Source organism: Ruditapes philippinarum, unplaced genomic scaffold (genome assembly GCF_026571515.1).
Source record: "Ruditapes philippinarum isolate M1 unplaced genomic scaffold, ASM2657151v2 ctg319_1_1_1_1, whole genome shotgun sequence".
NCBI classification, from domain to species: domain Eukaryota; kingdom Metazoa; phylum Mollusca; class Bivalvia; order Venerida; family Veneridae; genus Ruditapes; species Ruditapes philippinarum.
In genome coordinates this window covers 113748-133431 of record NW_026857916.1, presented here as the reverse complement: position 1 = coordinate 133431, position 19684 = coordinate 113748, and the positions used below count along the sequence as shown (strand labels likewise).

Genomic DNA, 19684 nt, shown 5'->3' with positions numbered 1-19684 from the left:
TCACGATTATAAAACCCGGAAGCAAGCGAATTTACTTTCACTTTCAAAGGTAAACAGCAATAAACGATATTAATGTTGACAATAAACAAAATTTATCTCATTTATAAATGCTAAGTATGTAAAACTTTTCCACAAAGCTTGACTCACTGACAATCTTTCATTCTCTTGATTTATTTTTTTTCAAAATTCAAACGCCATCGACATCCATCACATTTTGACGGGCGGTGTTTTTTCCCCCAACTCACGGCAACTGTTTGTCAGTAGGAAAAAGTTTGTACAATTTGGGTAACCGATACGTGTATACATGTAGCAGTAATACTGGTTCAATGTGTAAAACTGTTCAACGGCTCATAAATAAGGCTATATATTTTTGATAACCAACTAAATAGACTTATCAAAGATACATGTACATGGTTTGACAGTAGTCCTAGGAGAAAAACAGTCTGTAAAATGGGTCAACCCTTCACACTGTATAAACAAGGGTAACTAATTCAGTCGAAATGAAATTATAAAGTTAGTTTGATTAAGAAAGACTGTCGGTTTAATTTAATTGCTATATTAAATCTACATGTATCTCCCAATAATTTACTGTACGTTGAACCCCTTGCTAGAAACTTCTCAAAGGGGCTGGAAAATAGAGCTGTCATTCTGTGTAAAGCATATTGATGATATATCTATATATCAGATGACAAATATTGGCTTAAAATACACCAATATAAAAAATAGGCCTAATTACTTATTGTTACTGAATTACTTGTCTATAATTAATTCACTTTCATGCCTGTTTTTCAGCAAAATACATGTTTTGTTCATACAATTATAATATGTCATATTCATGAATTTATGCTCATTGCATGATTTTTTTCTGACAATTTTTTATCAATCACTTTGATAACATATGTTCATTTTTTAATGACAGCATAATTTTATACAATTTGACACCTGCTTCTGTATATTTATGGGGGAATTTCCATAATTTCTAGATATGAATAATAAATTAGTCAAAATTATCATTTTTTTCAAATGTGTATTCACTATAGATGAAGAAGAATATCGATGACAATTCTTCTGGAAAGTAAATGTACATGCATAGTTTAGCTTGATCCAACAGACTTCTATAACTTTGGACATTTTCAATTTGATCCATTTTGATTGATACATAACATTTGCCACGCATGAAATTCAAATTTAAGAAACAATTTAACTTTACTTTGTTTATTTTTTAATAATAAATATTCTTCTTGAAAGTTGTTTTCAAATCATTGTATTATCATTTTTGTGTCGCCTCTACGGAGTAGTGGCGACATATAGGGATCACTTCTCCGTCGTCTGTCTGTCCGTCTGTCTGTCCGTCCATCACAAAACTTGTCCGGACTACTTTTCATAAACTACTGGCGCAATTTCATCCAAACTTCAGGGACTACCTTGGACTGAAAATTTAGGGAGAAGTGACTTCTCCCTTCAGGAAAAATAGGGAGAAGTTTTGAAATTTAGGGAGAAGTGATCATCAAATCGAGTTATATCATTGGATTTTTTTTCACAAAATATACATGTACACCTTTATTATGTAGATGCATATAAAATATACATGTATATGGCGCAGAAAATAAACAAATGTGTATTTGAAAATGGCTATGATGATATTTACTGAAGTACTAGTTGCTCAATAAAGTTTAAGCATTTGATTTAAATCAACACAACATTTTTATTTCTTTTTTAGGTTCAACAGTTTCTGACTCTAACTTTAAATGCAATTAATTAAGAAGAAAAGTTCTTTTATTCATAATAATTATCCAAATTCTATCAATTTACATCAGTTTTAATGATGAATATTACTATCATAAATGTAATGGTGATATAACAAAAATGGACTGGCAAACGTATATGGGATATTGTAAATCAAACAAAACATATAGGGGAAATTGTAAATCAAACGAAACATGTATGGGATATTGTAAATCAAACAGGACATAAAGGGAAAATTGATAATCAAACAGAACGTTTCGGGAATATTGAAAATCAAACAAAACGTACAAGGGATATTGTAAATAAAACACAAATATAAATTGAGGTAACTTAATTATCAATTAGCTAGCTTTTTATACCCCCACACAAGAAAGTTGTAAGGGGGGTATACTGGAATCAGCTTGTCCGTGCGGCTGTCTGGCCGTCGGGCGTCTTGGTTTTTTTCTTGTCCGCCCAATAACTTAAGAATCCTTTGACCCACAGTCTTCATATTCGGCATGGAGGTTAGTCACGACTAGTAGATGACCCCTATTGATTTTGAGGTCACCAGGTCAAAGGTCAAGGTCACAGGGGCCTTGACTTTAAAAAGCTTGTCCGCCCAATAATTTAAGAATCCTTTGACCCGCAGTCTTCATATTCGGCATGGAGGTTAGTCAAGACTAGTAGATGACCCGTTTTGATTTTGAGGTCACCAGGTCAAAGGTCAAGGTCACAAGGGCCTTGACTTCAAAAAGCTTGTCCGCCCAATAACTTAAGAATCTTTTGACCCGCAGTCTATATATTCGGCATGGAGGTTAGTCATGACTAGTAGATGACCCCTAGTGATTTTGAGGTCACCAGGTCAAAGGTCAAGGTCACAGGGGCCTTGACCTCAAAAAGCTTGTCCGCCCAATAACTTAAGAATCCTTTGACCCGCAGTCTTCATATTCCGCATGGAGGTTAGTCACAACTAGTAGATGACCCTTATTGATTTTGAGGTCACCAGGTCAAAGGTCAAGGTCACATGGGCCTTGACCTCAAAAAGCTTGTCCGCCCAATAACTTAAGAATCCTTTGACCTGCAGTCTTAATTATTCGGCATGGAGGTTAGTCACGACTAGTAGATGACCACTTTTGATTTTAAGGGCACCAGGTCAAAGGTCAAGGTCACAGGGGCCTTGACTTCAAAAAGCTTGTACGCCCAATAACTTAAGAATCCTTTGACCCACAATCTTCATATTTGGCATGGAGATTTGTCATGACCATTTGGTGACCCCTATTGATTTTGAAGTCACCAGGTCAAAGGTTAAGGTCACAGGGACCTTGACTAAAAAAAGCTTGTCCGCTCAATTGCTTAAGAAGGCTTTGGTCAACAGTCAACATATTTGGTATTGAGGTTGTTTATGACTAGAAGATGACCCCTTTAGATTATTAGGTGACTGTGTCAAAGGTCAAGGTCACAGGGATTTTACTATAATAAGCTTGTCTGCTCAAATGCTTAAGAATGCCTCTCCGCAGTGTATTGATTTTGACATTTTCACATTTGAAGCATGTAGAATACATAACATAGCTATGTACTGGCTTTGTAACCTCAGATTATGCAGGGAGGTTGTCTTTGAGCTCTCAATGGTCACTGTTGATTCTGACAAAGTGGTATGCGGGGATATTCACGCCATGACAGTGGCAGTTCTAGTTATCATCTGCTGCATTCATATCAGGGTTTTTCGCAGTCTTAATTTACCATATAATCAATGCGCTATTTTTAGCAATGTGGAATCCCAAATGTCGCTATGGCCACGCTTCAGCGCGTGTGCTTATTACATCAGATTACACAATTAAATCTGCCCCCAGGCAGTATTATCAAGTGGAGAAATATACATGTCACACATTTCATAGAGATTTTAGGGCGATTAGAATTTCGCTTTTCAGATCATATAGGGCGAAGTGAAAATATTTACGGCGAAGTTTTCGTCTGACTTTGCCCTGAACGCAGTCCCTTAACTTTACAGGAATGATCAGTACCAAGTCTAGTTGTGCATACTGTCAGCATTTTCCGGTTCAATGATTTTTGTCAGAGTAACGGCCCTTTAATAATTTTTATTTTTAAAGATTGTCCGGAATACTTCTCTTATACCACTAATGCAATTTCAATAAAACTTTACAGGATTGATCTGTAGCTCAAGTCCTTGTGCATATTGCACGGGTTTTCCGGTTGAATGATTTTTGGCCGAGTTATGGCCCTTTGATAAAAAGGTGTTTTTTTCTGTGTGTTACCAGATACACAAAAGCTTGTCCGGACTACTTCTCATAAACAACTGATGCAATTTTATCCAGACTTTACAGGAATGATCAGTACCAAGTCTAGTTGTGCACTGTCCATCTGTCTGTCCGTCTGTCACAAAACTTGTCCCAACATGAAATTGGCCATCATGAGGCGACACATGTGATCACTGATCGCTCTTGTTTAAGATTTAAAAATTAAGACTTAGTACCGTAAATTAATGTATTAATTCTCTAAATTAATTGTGATAAAAAAAGGACAAACTTTTAAATGCTTTAATAAGACATCAGAGTGTGATGTTTTTCAAGGTACAATGTCTGATTGGGAGTTTGTGAGTCGTGATTTGAATTCATATGTCCAACCAGCCAGCAGCATTGGTTACAGGTCATCAAGTAGTTCAAGTTATGATTATAACAAAAATGAAAGTTTGGACCTAAAATTTGGGGATGAGGATATTGCAAATCAAGGTAGCACAAGTAACATATTTCTCTATTTCCACATATTTCTCTATTTTCACTCTTTGTAATTATCATAATTATATTAAAGCTGCAGAGCAAAATTAGTAATATGTAACAAAATACAAATATAGCATTTTTATCCTATAATGCCATACAATCATTACAATGGTTTTTACCATTCAATAAATATACTTATTAATTTATCTAAGTAAAGTCAATATTTTGATCTTAACTACTGTTATACTTAATGTTTTAAATTTTGGGAAGATGTTGTTTTTTCCTAAGGTTAGATTTAGAACTTGTCAAGCTCTTTTTTATAATAATTAGTCAAAACTGCATTAAAGTTTTGACCAAAATACATTGTAACTGTATAGTTACAAACAAAAGCCATAGTACTTTGTGTTTCAGAAATGACAATGTTTTGATTTCAGAAATAACAAAAAGACATTGGATAAAAAGTGAAGACAGGCAATTCTGTTCTAACAGAAATTGCAGTAAAAAGTTTACATTGATTGAGCGTCAGCACCATTGTAGGAAGTGTGGTGAAGTGTTTTGTAATGAGTGCGTCAAATTTAGAAGAAAACTGAGTAAACTTGCTCAATTTGATCCCGAGGGGACACTTTATAAGGTATAAACTTGAACTTGTCTTATCTTGACCCTGATTGAAAATTCAAAAATTTGACCCGGACTGAGAGAAAAATTTTATAGCGTTTACATTTTTTAACTTGCTCATGATGATCCTGGTTAAAACCTTTATATTGTGATTTTGAGGGTAAACTTTGTAGTATTCGTTTTTAACATGCTAATCTTTATCATGAGGGGAAACTTTGTAAGGTTTAGACTTTTTAGCTCATCTGAGCATGCTGAGAGGGTGAGCTTTTAGGATCGATGATTGTCCGTTGTCCGTCCACATTTAGTTCGTTAACACTCTAGCGGTCGCATTTTTGCCTCAATCATCATCAAACTTGGTCAGGATGCTTATCTAGTTGATAGCTCGGATGAGTTCGAACATGGGTCATCTCGGATGAAAAACTAGGTCACAAGAGCTAAAAATAGAAAAACCTTGTTAACACTCTAGAGGTCACATTTTTGCCTCAATCATCATCAAAGTTGGTCAGGATGCTTGTCAAGGTGATAGCTTGGATGAGTTCGAACATGGGTCATCTCGGATGAAAAACTAGGTCACCGGAGCTAAAAATAGAAAAACCTTGTTAACACTCTAGAGGTCACATTTTTGCCTCAATCATCATCAAAGTTGGTCAGGATGCTTGTCAAGGTGATAGCTTGGATGAGTTCGAACATGGGTCATCTCGGATGAAAAACTAGGTCACCGGAGCTAAAAATAGAAAAACCTTGTTAACACTCTAGCAGTCACATTTTTGCCTCAATCATCATCAAACTTGGTCAGGATGCTTGTCTAGGTGAAAGCTAGGATGAGTTCGAACATTAGAAACATCTTCTAATTTAACTTCAACTCATCTTGACCCTGAGGAAATTTAACAATGTTGTATGGTGAACAATGGCCCTGCTCCTTGCCCATTCTAATCAACTTTTTCCATTACTCAATAAAGGTTTATTTTGACCTCTGTTTGAGAAGAGATGTGTCTTTTTCCTAAAGGTGCTCTGCTTTTATGTATTTTAGGTATGCCAGACATGTTTTGAAGAGGATCGCAACAATGAAGTTACTGTTAGGAGTCAGTTGAAAGCTTTTAAAGCAGCTAAACTGAATAAAAAGCAAGAATTGAGTGTCATCCAGCGTGGCAAATCAAGTTTACACAAGTCTAGGAGACAAAAGTAATTACTTTTATACAAATTATTTTTAGTACTGTTATGCAAATTGTTTTAGTAATTTCATACAAATTGCAATTATATATTATTATATAATGATATTTTATAATACAAATTGTAATTTTTTTATACAAATTGTCATTACTTTTATACAAATGAAATTACTTTTATACAGATTAAAAATACTTTTATACAAATGGCAATTTCTTTATACATATTACTTTTATACAATTTGTAATAAGTTGTATATAAATTGTTATTACTTTAATACAAAAAAGAATCTTTTTATCCCCAAAAAGGCAAAGGGATATAGATTTGGCTTTTTCAATCCCAATCTTTGTTTTATCGTTAGGTTTAGGGATCTTTTTTTTCATTTTCAAGGTCCTCTAAGCCTAAAAAAGTGCTTAATAGTATGTCTTGAACTAGGAAGGAATAGCTTTCTTTACTTATAATAGAAATTACTGCCTAATGATATAATATATATAATATAATATGCCACACACTTCTTATAACATTGAAAAATATTTTAATTCCATATTTATGTATGATTTGGCATTATCTTTTCAGTTTAGACTTAGCAAGTGAGTGTGACAGATTACGGGAAGGTTTTATGAAGAGTGTTGCAGCATCAGAGGTGAAGAGAACTCTTCATGAAGTGAAGGTTATGATAACCACGCCAGATTGGCAAAAATCAGCTAATTGGATGGTAAATAAATTACGTTTTCTTATTTTATACAAGTATATAAATATAAAGTTGGTTAAAACTATGTTATAACTTCTTATGTACAATTATTGAGTTAGAAAATATTTTAATAGGGTTGGTTATGGTCAAGTGGTTATGGTTTGTTGACTTCAAACCACTTGCCCTCATGGTTGAACAGAGTTCAAACCACTTGTCCTTCACTGCTATGGGTTTGAATCCGACTAAGAACTTTGGATTCTGTCATGTGAGGAAGCTATCCAGCTAACTGACATTATGTCAGTTGTTCTTCTCAGGTGTCGATACATTCTTGATTTAATGCACCTGAGGGACACTTGAGCTCCCTCTATAAGTAAAACTGGAAAGTTGCTTTATGACCTTTTCAGTCTTGGAGGGATGTAACGCCTAACTTATACAAAAATTGTAAGACATCTTTAAATGTTTTTGTTTTTTTTTTCATAGCAAGAGAGTATATCAGACAAGTGTCAGAGATGTTCGACAGGATTTAACATACTGAAGAAGAAATATACGTGTAAACTCTGCAGCCAGGTTCTGTGTAAGGTGTGTATACACAAGGAGCTTCTAGTCTATATACCAGATGATGTGAATGATAATGTAAACACAGAAGCTAGATTAGTGATCATCAAAGTAGTAGGGGTAAGTTTAATTTATATTGTCATTGGATACAACTTTTTATTTTTACCTCTCTTTCTATTCAATGGTTGGGGAGTATAAAATTATATTAGCATGGTATTCCTGAAATGATTGGACAGGTTTATTAGGTGAAAATTGAAATAAGCAACTTCTCTATTCATATGCAACTTGAGGCTTAACTTTTCCACCTTTGAATTGAATTGTGCTGAAGTTTTAAATGAAATGTACTTGAAAGCCAACCTTGTGCATGTACTGATATTTGAACAATGGAACAATTTGTTTCTGGTATTTCAGAGTCCTGAGGTTGAACCAGAGGTGTCTCTACTATTACATGTGTGTGCATCTTGTAGACAGTATGTTGTTGACCTTCAAGTGGACAAAGTCGAACAAGACTTAAGGTCAGAGGTCAAGGACAAGGCGGAAGGGGTCATTTCAAAGTTGATTGTTGTTGATTTGTCTGTTACAATACTACAAAATAAAATTACTGATCACATGACAAAGGTAATGCTTTAATGTATCTGGGTTTGTTAGGGAGGGAGAGAGGTGTGACTGCTTAGAATTTTATAAAACTGCAATCTGATGAAATACAGCTCCGATATTATTGCAGCATTGCTACACTGTATGTGAAATATAAGTACTGAGGTTTAGTCAGATTGTATAAAACTGTATACTGATGAAAAAGATCTGTTTGATTGTTTGTTTGATTAGGTTTTACATTGCACAGACACAGTATAGGTCATATGGCAATGTTCCCGCTTTACTGGTGAAGGAAGACCTCAGGTGCCCTTCCTTGCATTATTATAAGCACAAACAGGCACCTGAGTAGAACTAACAATGTTCTGTAAGCTAGCTGGATAGCATCCTAACATGACAGAATCCAGAGTCTTTGGCGGGATTTGAACCCACAAGCAGGGAGAGTTAAGTGGCTTGAAGTCAATGACCTTAACCACTGGGCCATGGATGCCCCAAGATCAGCTTGATAATTCACTTCATACTAACCTGTGTTTTATATGTGTGATATAATCCATATCACTGACAGTATATCACTCACAGTGAAAGTTCCATTTGTTTTTCATGAATATGCTATATCTCACACATGGAAGTTAGATAATAACCACATTGTCACTCAGGCTAAAGAAATAAGCTGAAAATATTGCAATTTTTGTGTCTCCTTGAAAAGGGGACATATAGGGGTTATTTTTGTCGGCAGTGTCTGCGTCGTTGTTGGTGTCTGCGTCCCCTTAAGCTTGTCTGGAGCATAAGTCAGTCATTATAAGTCGGATTGACTGCAAACTTGGTATGCATGCTTCTTATAATGACCCAAAGTGCAGTGCATAACACTTCTTAATTTTTGAGTTATTGCCCTTTGTTAGTTTTCATACTTTATTTTTGTCTGGGCCATTTCTCTTAATGTATAAAAGCTATGGACTTGAAACTTCATAGGATTATAGATCTCATTAAGAAGAAGTGCAGTACACAAGAACCGGTACTCTGCATTCTTATTTTTTCAGTTATTGCCCTTTGTTAATTTTCATACTTTATTTTTGTCCGGGCCATTTCGCCTAAAGTATAAAAGCTAGCTATGTATTTGAAACTTCATAGGATGATAGATATGATCAAGTAGAAGTGCAGTGCACAAGAACCGGTACTCTGCATTTCTTATTTTCTTGATTTATTGCCCTTTGTTAATTTTCATACTTTATTTTTGTCCGGGCCATTTCTCCTAAAGTATAAAAGCTATGGACATGAAACTTCATAGGATGATAGATCTTATTAAGAAGAAGTGCATTGCACAAGAACTGGTACTCTGCATTTCTTATTTTTTGAGTTATTGCCCTCTGTTAATTTTCATACTTTATTTTTTGTCCAGGCCATTTCTCTTTAACTATAAAAGCTATGGTAGGATGATAGATCTCATTAAGAAAAAGTGCAGTGTACAAGAACCGTTACTCTGCACTTCTTATTTTTGAGTTATTACCCTTTATTAATTTTCATACTTTATTTTTGTCCAGGCCATTTCTTATAAATTATAAATGCTATGGACTTGAAACATCATAGGAAGATAGATCTTATTGATAAGAAGTGCAGTGCGTTATAAATACATTTGTAGCTCTCGGGACACTGTTTGAAGAAGACTTAATAATAATATGATGCACTTTTCCAAGATAAAATTACTGACATAGTGAGTTTTCCAAGGTATAATTACTGATATACATGTATTTAGTTTGAAACACCACAGAATTGTTTTTCCAACAATAAAGTGCTGAAGGCCGCTTTAAATGACATACATGTACATTGATAGTTGTAGATCCAGCTTCCAATAGAGGTGGCAGGGGTGGATTTTTAATAAAAATCTTTTAGGTAGGAAAGAAACTGCATATGTTAAGAATTGTCTAAATAAGGATTTAACTTTATTTATTGTCATGTTATGACAATTTTAATCTGTTTATAATCTGATTACAGTACCAAGACATTGTAGAAAGCCTGGAAAACAGTAGTAAAGCTTCAGGGGATGGCAGTAATACCAAGGTGCTAGCCAAAGCTCAGGTAACTGTGTGGTTTTAATCTTCATATATCATATTAAAATATCAGATATGAATCCTTAGAAGATCCTGTATTTAACTATTACCTAAAAATCTTAAGTGGACTTGTCCGTCTTTCATTCTGGACAAAACCATTAATCATTTTTAGGGAAAATTTCAAAATATTGACTGACTGAATTATGAACAGTGCAGACCCTGATCAAATGGTGTGTGGGTGTATTCATGAGTAGATTCTGTTGCTTCCAGCAACCTTAATCTAAAGGTCATTAATTTTGAATCTATTGTGTATTTTATACTGTAAGTAATCACACTATTAGTACATGAATTTGTCATGTTCCAGGCCTGTAGTTGTGGCTGATTGTTCTGTCTAAGTGTTAGCCTATTGTAATTATTGTATGATGGGGTATCTAAAGAATTTTTTATCATCTAAGTTGTCAAAAGTTTATATCAATCAAATTTTGACTTGGGGGTACAGTTTGAAAATATGCACAGAAACAGAAGCAAACAGTTAAGAAACACTAGTTTAACTTTTACATTATTTTTAGGAGGATTTATCAGACTATTTTGCCACAATGTCTTTAAAGATTCCCACCATAAAAAAACTTCAGGACGGTTGTGAAACAGACACACAAAGAAAACTTCTTAGGAACTATATGAAGGTAATACATGTATTATTGTTACTATTGTATCGCCTTGAAAAGGCAGCATATAGGGGTTACTTTTGTTGGCGGCCCCTAAGGCTTATCAGGAGCATAACTCAGTCACTATTAGTAGGATCGTCTCCAAACTTGGTATGCATGATTCTTTCAATAACCTGAAGTGCAGTGCATCTGAATTGTTACTCTGCACTTCTGAGTTATTGCCCTTTGTTAATTTTCATACTTTAATTTTTTCCGGGCCATTTTTCCTAAATTATAAAAGCTATGGACTTGAAACTTCATAGAAATGATAGATCTCATTAAGAAGAAGTGCAGTGCACAAGAACCGGTACTCTGCACTTCTTACTTTTTGAGTTATTGCCTTTAGTTAATTTTCATACTTTTATCTGGGCCATTTCTCCTAAACTATAAAGCTATGAACTTGAAACTTCAAAGTATGATAGATCATATCATAAAGAAGTGAAGTGCACAAAAACTGGTACTCTGCACTTCGAAAAAGTTTCAAAACCACTAGAGGCAAAACTTTCTTTCTATTTGCTTACAATTATAATTGTTGTTTTTGTTTTTTTCTCCAGGCAAAAAGTGAATTCTACATTGGTAATGTAAATACGTTCAGGAAATTGAAAAGAAAGCTTGGTGAAGCTGCTCCGCCACAAGTGCTGGAATATATACAGAAAATTGTTGATAAAAATGTACGTTCATTATGTTTCTTGTTTAAATTTGTAGTAAAATGATGAAATATATTTTGTTGTTTTAAACTAATCTGTTCAATGGGATTAATGTTGTAAAATATAAAAGCTGACAAATTATAATTTTATTTCTTCAAACATATTTGAATACATGTATTTGGCTTAAGAATTATATTATATATTTACTGTATCAATTATTAACTGAAAGATTGATATACATGCTTCACAAAGTAAAGGACAACTACAATGAAATATTGTAAAAATATTATTATTAAAATCATATGATTTTACATTGATTACTTTTTTTTAAAGTCGCTGACTTGAGATCACAGGTCCCTCACCACTGTGGGTTCGATCCTCACTCGGGTCGAAATCTTTCATGTGAGGAAGCCATCCAGCTGGCTTACGGAAGGTCGGTGGTTCTACCCAGGTGCCCGCTCGTGCCTGAAATAATGCCCGGAGGGGCACCTGGGGTCTTCCTCCACCAATAAAGCTGGAAAAAAATCTACGAAAAGTCTCGGCGGGACGCTCTAGGATGACCCGACTTGAGTGTACGGTCGCCCATATGGGCTTTCCGGCGGCGACCTTAAATAAACGCATTAAAAAAAAAAAATTGATTACTTTGTTTTAAAGGCCAGGACTTTGTTTAAAGTTTTGTATCATAGGCCAAGACTTTGTTTTGAAGGCCAGGACTTTGTGTAAGGTTTTGTGCCATAGGTCAAACCTTTATTTACTATTTAGTATCATAGATCAGGGCTTTTTTTACTGTGTTGTATCGTAGTTCAGGACTTTGTTTAATATATTTATTACACACTAGTACTTTGTTTGTATTACAAACAAGTACATTTTATATTAAGTGTATTACTGGCCGACATTGCTTTATTCATCATAGATCAGGACATTTTTGAACATTTACTGTGTTTCAGGCCATAGTAAGTGCTCAGATTTACATCCGTCAACTGATGTTTGAATCAATACATCTAGGAGACAAATACAAATTGAAGGGACTAGTACCTGAGTTGCTCAAACCATTAGATGATGTATGTATATATCTATTTTAACATATCATTTATGCATATATCTATTTTAACATATCATTTATGTATATATCTATTTTAACATATCATTTATGTATATATCTATTTTAACATATCATGTATGCATATATCTATTTTAACATATCATTTATGTATATATCTATTTTAACATATCATGTATGTATATATCTATTTTAACATATCATGTATGTATATATCTATTTTAACATATCATGTATGTATATATCTATTTTAACATATCATTTATGTATATATCTATTTTAACATATCATTTATGTATATATCTATTTTAACATATCATTTATGTATATATCTATTTTAACATATCATTACTGTATATATCTATTTTAACATATCATGTATGTATATATCTATTTTAACATATCATTTATGTATATATCTATTTTAACATATCATGTATGTATATATCTATTTTAACATATCATTTATGTATATATCTATTTTAACATATCATGTATGCATATATCTATTTTAACATATCATTTATGTATATATCTATTTTAACATATCAATTCTATAAAGAATGCTTTACAAAACAATTGACCAATATATAAATGTTAATTGATTTCCTAGATAAAACACAAGTCCCTTATGATCTTAAGTTAACACTGTGCATTCACAATTCTTTGTGATCTCAACAATGTAAAATACAATTCTTCACAATCTAAACTCTAAAATCACAATTCCTCATAATCTCAACACTGTAAAATCACAATTCCTCATAATCTCAACACTGTAAAATCACAATTCCTCATAATCTCAACACTGTAAAATCACAATCCCTCATAATCTCAACACTGTAAAATCACAATTCCTCATAATCTCAACACTGTAAAATCACAATCCCTCATAATCTCAACACTGTAAAATCACAATTCCTCATAATCTCAACACTGTAAAATCACAATTCCTCATAATCTCAACACTGTAAAATCACAATTCCTCATAATCTCAACACTGTAAAATCACAATTCCTCATAATCTCAACACTGTAAAATCACAATCCCTCATAATCTCAACACTGTAAAATCACAATTCCTCATAATCTCAACACTGTAAAATCACAATTCCTCATAATCTCAACACTGTAAAATCACAATTCTTCATGACCTCAATACTGTAAAATTTTGATATAGTTTCATGTTATCATACCTCAAGTTTATTTCGGTAGATATATTTTATATTTAGGCAATAGAGAAAGAGACTGAACTGTGTTTATTGTCTGAAGGGGAAGACTTGGACCAACATCAAGTAAATCTGATGGAAATCATTAAAGTACAAATGAAGGTAAGTAACATTAATCTGTTGTACAGTTTGACTTATCTCACCCACACTTTGATGGCGGGCTTTCGAGATTAGCTCGTTCACTCTGAAGACAATAACAGGTGCCATTCTCTGTACAATATTTTAGGCCTATGTTGGCACATGTTTACAAAAGTTTTAGACCCAAATACAAAGCCTCATTATATTAAGTTTTTACTTACTTCCTTGTCATAAGATATCTCTTAACATAAAAATTTGTTTTTGTTCCAGTGGGAATTAGACCTACATGGATGTGGGGCAAATATTTGTACATATTTTTCTGTTTAAGAAGCATGCCCATTCCTTATCTGTAAGACACATTGAGCTCATTGTTTCATTAGAAAAAATTTCCAAAAATTTCGAAACCCTGTTTTATGTTTTAAGTATAAGAATGACTTTGTACACTATTTTACATGGTGTCTTTTGCATAAACCTATGATAACAATACATGTACATTGTATATGAAAATGAAAAGTTCAAGTGAATCAAAGTATTCTCTATTGTTTAAATGCTAGAAGTAATAATAAAAGACAATATAAAAGATAATTCATACCACAAGTATGGAGCTATATAATCCATCTGTAAGCTTTTGTACATCTGTGCAATGTATCACCATATTATTATTAAAGTTGGGTTTTATTTTTAGCTCACCTGTCACAAAGTGACAGGGTGAGCTTTTGTGATCGCTTTTCGTCCGGCGTCCGTCCGTCCGGCGTCCGTCCGTCCGTCCGTCGTCCGTCCGTCCGTCCGTCCGTAAACTTTTACTTTAAATGACATCTCCTCATAAACCACTAAGCCAATTTCATCTAAACTTCACAGGAATGATCCTTTGGTGGTCACCTTTAAAAATTGTTCAAAGAATTTAATTCCATGCAGAATTCTGGTTGCCATGGCAACCGAAAGAAAAAACTTTAAATATCTTCTTTTAAAAAACCATTAGAGCTAGAGCTTAGATATTTGGCATGAAACATCTTCTAGTGAGTGTCTACCAAGTTTGTTCAAATAAAAGCCCTGGGGTCAAAATTGGCCCCGCCCCGGGGGGTCATTGATTTTCCCTATATGCATATAGTAAAACATTAAAAAATCTTCTTTTAAAGAACCCAAAGAGCTAGAGCTAAGATATCTAGCATGAAATATGTTCTAATGGGTGTCTACCATGTTTGTTCAAACAAGAGGGCCATGATGGCCCTGAGGTCGCTCACCTGTATATAGCCCCCCCCCCCCCCCCCCCCGGGCTAATTTTTACCCAAGGGCTTTTATTTGAACAGACTTGGTAGACACCCATAAGAAGATGTTTCATGCTAAACATCTAAGTTCTAGCTCATTGGGTTTTTTAAAAGAAGATTTTTAAGTTTTTACTATACACATATAGTTAAAAATAATGACACCCCTGGGGCAGGGCCAGTTTTGACCCCCGGGCTTTTGAACAAATTTGAACAAACTTTGTAGATATTTACTTAAAGGTGTTTCATGCTTAATATCTAAACTCTAGCTATTTGGGTTTTTTCAAAGAAGATTTTTAAGTTTTTGCTATACACATATAAAGAAAATCAATGACCCCCTCGGGCGGGGCCAGTTTTGACCCCAGGGCTTTTATTTGAACATACTTGGTAGACACCCATTAGAACATGTTTCATGCTAAATATCTTAGCTCTAGCTCTTTGAGTTCTTTAAAAGAAGATTTTTTAAGTTTTTACTATATGCATATAGGGAAAATCAATGACCCCCTGGGACGGGGCCAATTTTGACCCCAGGGCTTTTATTTGAACAAACTTGGTAGACACTCACTAGAAGATGTTTCATGCCAAATATCTTAGCTCTAGCTCTTTGGGTTCTTTAAAAGAAGATTTTTTAAGTTTTTACTATATGCATATAGGGAAAATCTATGACCCCCTGGGGCAGGGCCAATTTTGACCTCAGGGCTTTTATTTGAACAAACTTGGTAGACACTCACTAGAAGATGTTTCATGCTAAATATCTTAGCTCTAGCTCTTTGGGTTCTTTAAAAGAAGATTTTTTAAGTTTTTACTATATGCATATAGGGAAAATCAATGACCCCCTGGGGCGGGACCAATTTTGACCCCAGGGCTTTTATTTGAACAAACTTGGTAGACATTCACTAGAAGATGTTTCATGCCAAATATCTAAGCTCTAGCTTTTACAGTTCTTTAAAAGAAGATTTTTTAAGTTTTTACTATATGCATATAGGGAAAATCAATGACCCCCCGGGCCGGGGCCAATTTTGACCTCAGGGCTTTTATTTGAACAAACTTGGTAGACACTCACTAGAAGATGTTTCATGCCAAATATCTTAGCTCTAGCTCTTTGGGTTTTTTAAAAGAAGATTTTTTAAGTTTTTACTAAATGCATATAGGGAAAATCAATGACCCCCTGGGGCGGGGCCAATTTTGACCCTAGGGCTTTTATTTGAACAAACTTGGTAGACACTCATTAGAAGATGTTTCATGCCAAATATCTAAGCTCTAGCTCTTACGGTTCTTTAAAAGAAGATATTTAAAGATTTTTCTTTCGGTTGCCATGGCAACCAGAGTTCTGCATGAAATGGAATTCTTTGAACAATCTTGATAGAGCTTCATACAAAGAGTATTCCTGTCAAGTTTCATTAACATTGGCCTTGCGGTATCATAGAAGATGTCCTTAGAATATTTAAAATGTGGACGGACGACAGACGACGGACGCCATTTGGTTGGCCATCCTAAAAGCTCACCTGCACTTTGTGCAAGGTGAGCTAATAAAAGCCCTGGGGTCAAAATTGGCCCCGCCCCGGGGGGTCATTGATTTTCCCTATATGCATATAGTAAAAACTTAAAAAATCTTCTTTTAAAGAACCAAAAGAGTTAGAGCTAAGATATTTAACATGAAACATATTCTAATAAGTGTCTACCAAGTTTGTTCAAATAAAAGCCCTGGGGTCAAAATTGGCCCCGCAACGGGGGGGGTCATTGATTTTCCCTATATGCATATAGTAAAAACTTAAATAATCTTCTTTTAAAGAACCAAAAGAGCTAGAGCTAAGATATTTAGCATGAAATATGTTTTAATGGGTGTCTACCAAGTTTGTTCAAATAAAAGCCCTGGGGTCAAAATTGGACCCGCCCCGTGGGGTCATTGATTTTCCCTATATGCATATAGTAAAAACTTTAAAAATCTTCTTTTAAAGAACTCAAAGAGCTATGGCTAAGATATTGAGCATGAAACATTTTCTAATAGTTGTCTACCAAGTTTGTTCAAATAAAAGCCCTGGGGTCAAAATTGGCCCCGCCCCAGGGGGTCATTGATTTTCCCTATATGCATATAGTAAAAACTTAAAAAATCTTCTTTTAAAGAACCAAAAGAGTTAGAGCTAAGATATTTAGCATGAAACATGTTCTAATACGTGTCTACCAAGTTTGTTCAAATAAAAGCCCTGGGGTCAAAATTGGCCCCGCCCCAGGGGGTCATTGATCATTGGGGGGTGGGGGCCTATATACAGGTGAGCGACCTCAGGGCCATCATGGCCCTCTTGTTTACTCTAAGACTTTAAAAAATATTGGCTAAATTGCAAGAGTACTTTCTTAACTCCAGGTTATAAATTTAGCATGTTATCAATGAATAATGAGTTTTTATATGACGGTATGTTGTTGTATTTTTCAGGACCATCGTGTGATAAGATTGTCAAAGAGATGTTTGGAGTCCCAAGGTCAAGCACATGCAGCAGAAGTGCTAAGGAAAAGATTGATAGAGATACTTGATCAAATCAGTGTACAGCTCAACCTGAAATCTGTAAACAGAAGTTTCCCAAAAACAAAATCTGAGCTAGAAACTGCGTGTGAAGCAGCAAAACAATTAAATGTTAGCAGGTTGTTATGATGATTGACAGGAGAGACAAGTTATTGTTTGGAATAATAATTCTCAACAGAATGTGATATAAAGCAGATAATGTGATTTTATAGCCCATCTTTTTGATAAAGAAAAATGTGTGCTAATGCTACAGTCTATTTGTCATTGCCGTTGCAAATGCTATTATAATCCAAAAACTTTTATGTTGGTTGTAGTTTTTTGTTGTTTTTTTTCATATTTGCACACAACAACCCTTTAGACAAGACCTTAAAGTAGACCAGACTGAGCTTGACTTTGAGTCATAAATGACCTCGGCTTTGAAGGTCATATTTTTTCATTTGCTTTAACTGGCTTTAACTTAATTATTTATGAATGGATTGTCTTCATACTGGGATACAACAATATTAGGACAGGGCCCTCAAGAAGACCAAACTGGCCTTGTATGCTTTTACCTTGACTTTAAAGCTACTCTCCCACACAAAGCTGGTCTAAAAACATTAACATATTGTTTACAGTTATTGAATTTGCATACAAGAAAATTTTTTACAAGTTTCCATGAGATAATTGTGACTTAATGGTTGTTATGTGTCACTTGACAAAGATATAAACACCCCTATTATCACTTCTGTTAACATGTAGTGAGTAGGACAGCTTGATGCAGGTAGAACTTGCTATATAAATGACAGTTTTAACTGGATTATTATGATATTTTCTTCTGTTTTGTCTCTTTTTATGGACAAAATTTTCTATGATATATTGTGCAGCAATCGATTGCAGGATAAAAAACTTACCAAGCGCACAACTTTTACACCGGCAACCAACGGATCTACTTGCATCTAGTTAATAAGTGTGTTTATAAATCAAATCAGTATTTACAAAATAAAGCATTGCAACGGTTTAAAATTACAGCGTTATAAACATTGCAAAAACTTGTTTGTTTCATCGGACAAGACGTATAATAATCATTTAGTTCCATCTGTGGTGAACATTTTTCTTTTAATGACATTTTATTTCAAAATCGCCAAAACTAAAATGTGTTGGATAGTAGTTTTAAGGGTAAAGTTATTAAAATTTTCTTGATTTTTGCTATAATTAACTACAACTATAATGTAAGAATGGATTGTCTTCATACTTGGAAAAAAAAAACTTGGTTAGAACCTCCAAGAAGATTTTACTTGATCTTTACTCATGAATGACCTTTAGGGAGGTAAACTATTTGGATGTGTTTTTTGGTATTTTGTTGTTTTTTGGTTTTGTTCTGTATTTTTCTTTTGCTATATTTGGCTAAAAAAATTTAATAAATGACTGGATTGTCTTCATACTTGGACACAACAACCCTAACAACAAGACAATTGGATAAAACTTGACCTGTGCCTTAATTTGACCTTGACATGCAAGGTCAAAGTTAATTGGATTTTGCAAGGTCAAAGTTACTTGGATTTTGCTTAAATTCATTTAACTTTGATATTTATTGATGGTCTTTTCTTTAACCAACCTCTCACTACAATGATTTTCTGATGTATTTGTCTTTTCAAAAAAGAAAAAGTCAACCATGTCCCCGATATTGCAATGGCTCTTGGGGAGTGGGGTCGTGCCAAATTGTAGTAGGTCTTCTTTTCACATCATATCGTTAGCATAATGGGTATTAGCCAAATCATACACAAAGATTGGGGTTTAACAAGGGTTATAATTAGTATAACTTAAGTGAGTAGTAGTGTTAATAGAAATTCTGAAAGAATATTAGAACAAATAAAAAAGAATTGATATACAACATAATAAGATGGTAAATTGTTTCATCTTAGTGCAGTAATGGGATAACTTCTGTGAATTTTCAATAGAATTTAACCTTTTGACAAGTTATTACATCATAATGTTGTGAAGTAACAAAATAATGTTGTGGAATACATGTATTCTTAATAATTAGTATGCAAGTAATAAAAAATAACACCTTTTCTATGTGTAACAGA

At 34.1% G+C, this 19684-nt stretch overlaps 1 protein-coding gene across 2 annotated transcripts; it reads left to right on the top strand.

Annotated features, from left to right (window-relative positions):
- The first annotated feature begins 14 nt into the window (after positions 1-14).
- On the top strand, positions 15-19032 carry LOC132751516 (uncharacterized). Of its 2 annotated transcripts, none has more exons than XM_060741693.1 (13): positions 15-49; positions 4314-4472; positions 4895-5091; positions 6106-6257; positions 6819-6957; positions 7414-7608; positions 7900-8106; positions 10069-10152; positions 10694-10807; positions 11383-11499; positions 12423-12536; positions 13764-13862; positions 17532-19032. In XM_060741693.1, the coding sequence occupies exons 2-13, from the start codon at positions 4319-4321 to the stop codon at positions 17745-17747; spliced, it is 1788 nt and encodes a 595-aa protein (XP_060597676.1). In that variant the 5' UTR covers positions 15-49; positions 4314-4318; the 3' UTR covers positions 17748-19032. The 2 variants fall into 2 exon arrangements, with proteins under 2 accessions (XP_060597676.1, XP_060597675.1); XM_060741692.1 differs by lacking the exon at positions 15-49 and adding an exon at positions 65-114.
- Positions 19033-19684: the final 652 nt, after the last annotated feature.

Excerpts from the sequence above, each read along its gene's own strand:
- LOC132751516 (XM_060741692.1), top strand. Across the intron at positions 10,153-10,693 it reads AGGTGCTAGCCAAAGCTCAG|GAGGATTTATCAGACTATTT; the intron begins GTAACTGTGTGG and ends CATTATTTTTAG. Across the intron at positions 13,863-17,531 it reads TCATTAAAGTACAAATGAAG|GACCATCGTGTGATAAGATT; the intron begins GTAAGTAACATT and ends TGTATTTTTCAG.